This window comes from Leptinotarsa decemlineata, unplaced genomic scaffold (genome assembly GCF_025532065.1).
Source record: "Leptinotarsa decemlineata unplaced genomic scaffold, Ldec_3_MD MMD2_P_RNA_scaffold_14, whole genome shotgun sequence".
In the NCBI taxonomy this organism is placed as follows: Eukaryota; Metazoa; Arthropoda; class Insecta; order Coleoptera; family Chrysomelidae; genus Leptinotarsa; species Leptinotarsa decemlineata.
In genome coordinates this window covers 9,744,048-9,747,485 of record NW_027412528.1, presented here as the reverse complement: position 1 = coordinate 9,747,485, position 3,438 = coordinate 9,744,048, and the positions used below count along the sequence as shown (strand labels likewise).

The 3,438-nt window shown below is 38.0% G+C and overlaps 1 protein-coding gene across 1 annotated transcript; it reads right to left on the bottom strand.

Annotated features, from left to right (window-relative positions):
- Window positions 1-805: 805 nt before the first annotated feature.
- Window positions 806-1,657, bottom strand: LOC141482510 (uncharacterized). Its single transcript, XM_074175943.1, has one exon. It carries the CDS (start codon window positions 1,655-1,657, stop codon window positions 806-808), a length of 852 nt encoding a protein of 283 aa, XP_074032044.1.
- Window positions 1,658-3,438: the final 1,781 nt, after the last annotated feature.

Genomic DNA, 3,438 nt, shown 5'->3' with positions numbered 1-3,438 from the left:
CTCTATGGTTATAGCAGGTTGATTGATATTCTGGTTGTGCACATCCTCACTGATTGGTGTACTGCTATCGCAAATCCCTTGTTTCAAATCTTTTAATGTGTCAACTTTGTTTTCTTGTTTCTTTTCCGTCTCTAAAATCTTTGAAGCCTTTTTTATTTTAGTTCCATTTCCGTTAGTAGTTTTACAATTTGCTTTCTTTTTATTTGAAGTCTTTGTTTTTTTATCTGGATTGGCAGTTTTTTTAGCTGGCGCTTTCTTTCCCCTGTTGACCTTCGCTTCTTCAATTGCCGCTTGTTGTTGTTCAAGGTCTTGAACACTAACACTTTTTTCTGCAACAACTTGAATTTTCTTTCTGCGCTTAACAGATTGTTCTGCAGGTTGCAGTCCCCTCTTTTCGGCTAAAAAATTCAGTACAGTATCGCTCACTTTTGCAGACACCACTGCAGCATCATTGCGTGGTACATTTGCTTTGGAGTCGGGAATTCGTTTCAGGACTTGCTCTTTATCCAGTGGAAAATTTCCGCATTTTCTGAAGCCACTTTTTAAATTGTCACCCCCTTTTAAGTCGACTTTTTCTACTAGTTTTTTCAAAAGTGTTGGGAATAAACTTTTGGGAATCAGGCTTGTTTTTATATGTTGTGTTTTATAGTCAAATAAAAGATGTCTCCAAGCGACCTTCATAGGCCGAAAGTAAGCCACGTCCAATGGCTGAGTTAAATGGGTGGAATTGGCAGGTAAGCAAATAAATTTGATGTTCTCGGCTTCACATTCTCGTACTACTTTCAGTGAAATATGTGACGATAAGTTATCGCCAATTGAAACTTTTTCCAGGAGTTTTCCTCAGGATGGGTGAAACCAACGAGCTAAACCAATCTTCGAAGCATGATGTGTCGAACCACCCGCTTTTGGATCTGTTATATCTAGTGCCATGAGGACCATTCTCTACCCAGGTAGACCACAATTTGTCAGACTTGTAGACAACATAGGGAGGTAGCATATCTCCTGTTGCATTGCCACAGAACATTATAGATGTTGCAGACTTACTGAAGTTTATCACTCTCTCTGGATATTTCATTCCTCGTTTAGTTAATATTTTTTTCTTACCTGGGTTATCGCTGAGATTTGTTTCATCGTAATTCCATATGCAATCGGCTGGTACATGTTCGATTTCATTTTTCAGATGATCAAAGTAAGCTGTTATCACTGTTTCATTAACTTCGGCTCTGGAACGCTTTATATTGCTAGCAAACCTTTGCGTTAATATTGGGTTTCTGTTGAGGAATGTTTTTACCCAATCTTTTCCTGGAAGATTATTTGCAAATTTTTTTTCAGTGCGTCCTTCTCGATCCAGATATTTTTTCACAACATTTCGGAGATCTGTCTTGTCCAATAGAAATCCGTATGCAGATAATGTGCAAATATGGGTCGTTAACGCTTCCTCTTCTACTTTTGTGAATACTGGCTGACCACCATACGCATTTCTATGTCTGTTTTTTAATTTATTTTTGATTGTGCTAACTGGAATTCCGAATTCTTGAGAAGCCTTTCTCTGGGATACGTTTCCACTTCTTACAGCTTCTACTGCTGTAGCCAAAGTTTCTTGGGTGTAATTGGCGTAATTTCTACTACCAAGCACCCGTTTATATTTCGATGGCATGTTTTATCTGAAAAGAGAGGTTAGGTTAGGTTAGGTTATGACAGTGTTTGAATTATTCTCAATCGAAAACTTCGGAAAACTAATGAAAGGTGAACATATACTAACCTTAATATCCTCAGAAAGCAACTAAAATCGTTGTTTGAAAAGCGAGTCAAAGTCACCCGAAAATCGATAAAAACAGCACCGTCTCTCAAAAACACCTGTTAACGCGTCTCACTAACTGATTAAGACTAACGCTCTTCACAGGATACTACTAGTTTTATGAAGAATGCCGAGTGATTATACAACAGTCAATAGACCTAACAGTATTGATGGTTGCCTACAAAATTTTCCAGCTACGAATCAACTTGAGTAGTTTTGCTCCGCCAAAATATTCATTCTGATCAACATATAAAAGATAGTTCCAGCAAATATAGTGCTTTCAGCAAAAAAAGAGTTCTCTAATCCCTTGATGGCCAAGTTCATGCCATAAGTCATGAACACTATTTTTCTTAACCACGAGAAATTTTTTTCCAAAATTAGTTAAAGTTATCCTGCTGGGCCAGGATAACTTTAACTAACCCCGCGGTTTTACGGTATTTTTCTTCCTTCGTTATGTCTCTGCCAGTCTACTAGAGCACTGTCCCATTTGGATTTCAATGACTTAAAAACGGATAAATCGAGTGGCTGCAGATGAGACGAATGAGGGGGTAGTTTCAATATAATTATATTATTATCTTGAGCTATTTTAATTAATCTTTCGTCAACATCTGATGTGTGACCATCATATATTAATAAAATCGGACGCTCAGGTCCGAAAATATTCAGTAAATGTTTTTCGAAGTACCTCAGAAAATATTTGCCTCCATCCAGCCGTTAGCTGTCGTTGCATAGGTGGTTCCAGGAAATTCTTCTGATGGTGGTGCCACCCATTCGTCCCACATATTCTTTGCTTTAAAAACAATCAGGGGTGGAGCTTTGAACCCATCAGCACTAACTGCCATCAACACAGTTGTGTTTTCTCTTCCTCTACCTGCGGTGGTTCGTGAGGAAGCTGCCCCTCGTTTTCCCACTATTTTTGTTTTGGACGGATCCAGGCAAAAATTGGTTTCATCTAAATTCCATATTTGTCTTGGTTTATCATGTAAATTGAGCGCATCCAACTGCTTTTTCAAAATATCAAAATAATCATTTATTATAAATGGATCTAAACACTTCTTTCTGGAAAATTCCACAGATTGTGGTTTTTTAATTGATAAGTTGTGACGCTTGGAAAATCCAAGATACCAGTCCTCTCCTGGCCGCCCATTTTTAAACGGCGTCTTGAAATTGTTTTTAATGACAAACTTCTCAACAATATTAAAAATATCTTTCCGCGTTAATCCCCACCCCCATTTTTCCATTGTTATTAAGCACTCTGCAAGTTTTGCTTCTTCATCATAAGGAATTGCTGTTCCTCTTCCCATAGATGAACTTTTGACACCTCTCAGTCCCCTTCGGTGGTAACTGAGAGTCATTTGTGGAATGTTGTATTTCTTGTGGGCCGCATACTGTGTTGTTACACCTCTTGAAATTTCGTCTAATGCCCTTTTTAAAGTGTCAGTATACGTACTTCTCTTGGTTGTTTTGCGAATATACTTTCTAACCATTCTTGCCCAGAAATAAAAATTAGGATTGATAAATTTCCCCTTTTGGGTTAGGGGTAAGTGTGTACCTAGTATACTACGCACTTCCCACTGAAAATTAGAACACACTTGACCCGTTATGGTTTTTTAACGAGGCAACTGTTTAGTAAATGTCAT

What these genes read in the sequence shown, in the direction of transcription:
- LOC141482510 (XM_074175943.1), bottom strand. Translation starts at nt 1,657, where the DNA reads ATGCCATCGAAATATAAACGGGTGCTTGGTAGTAGAAATTACGCCAAT.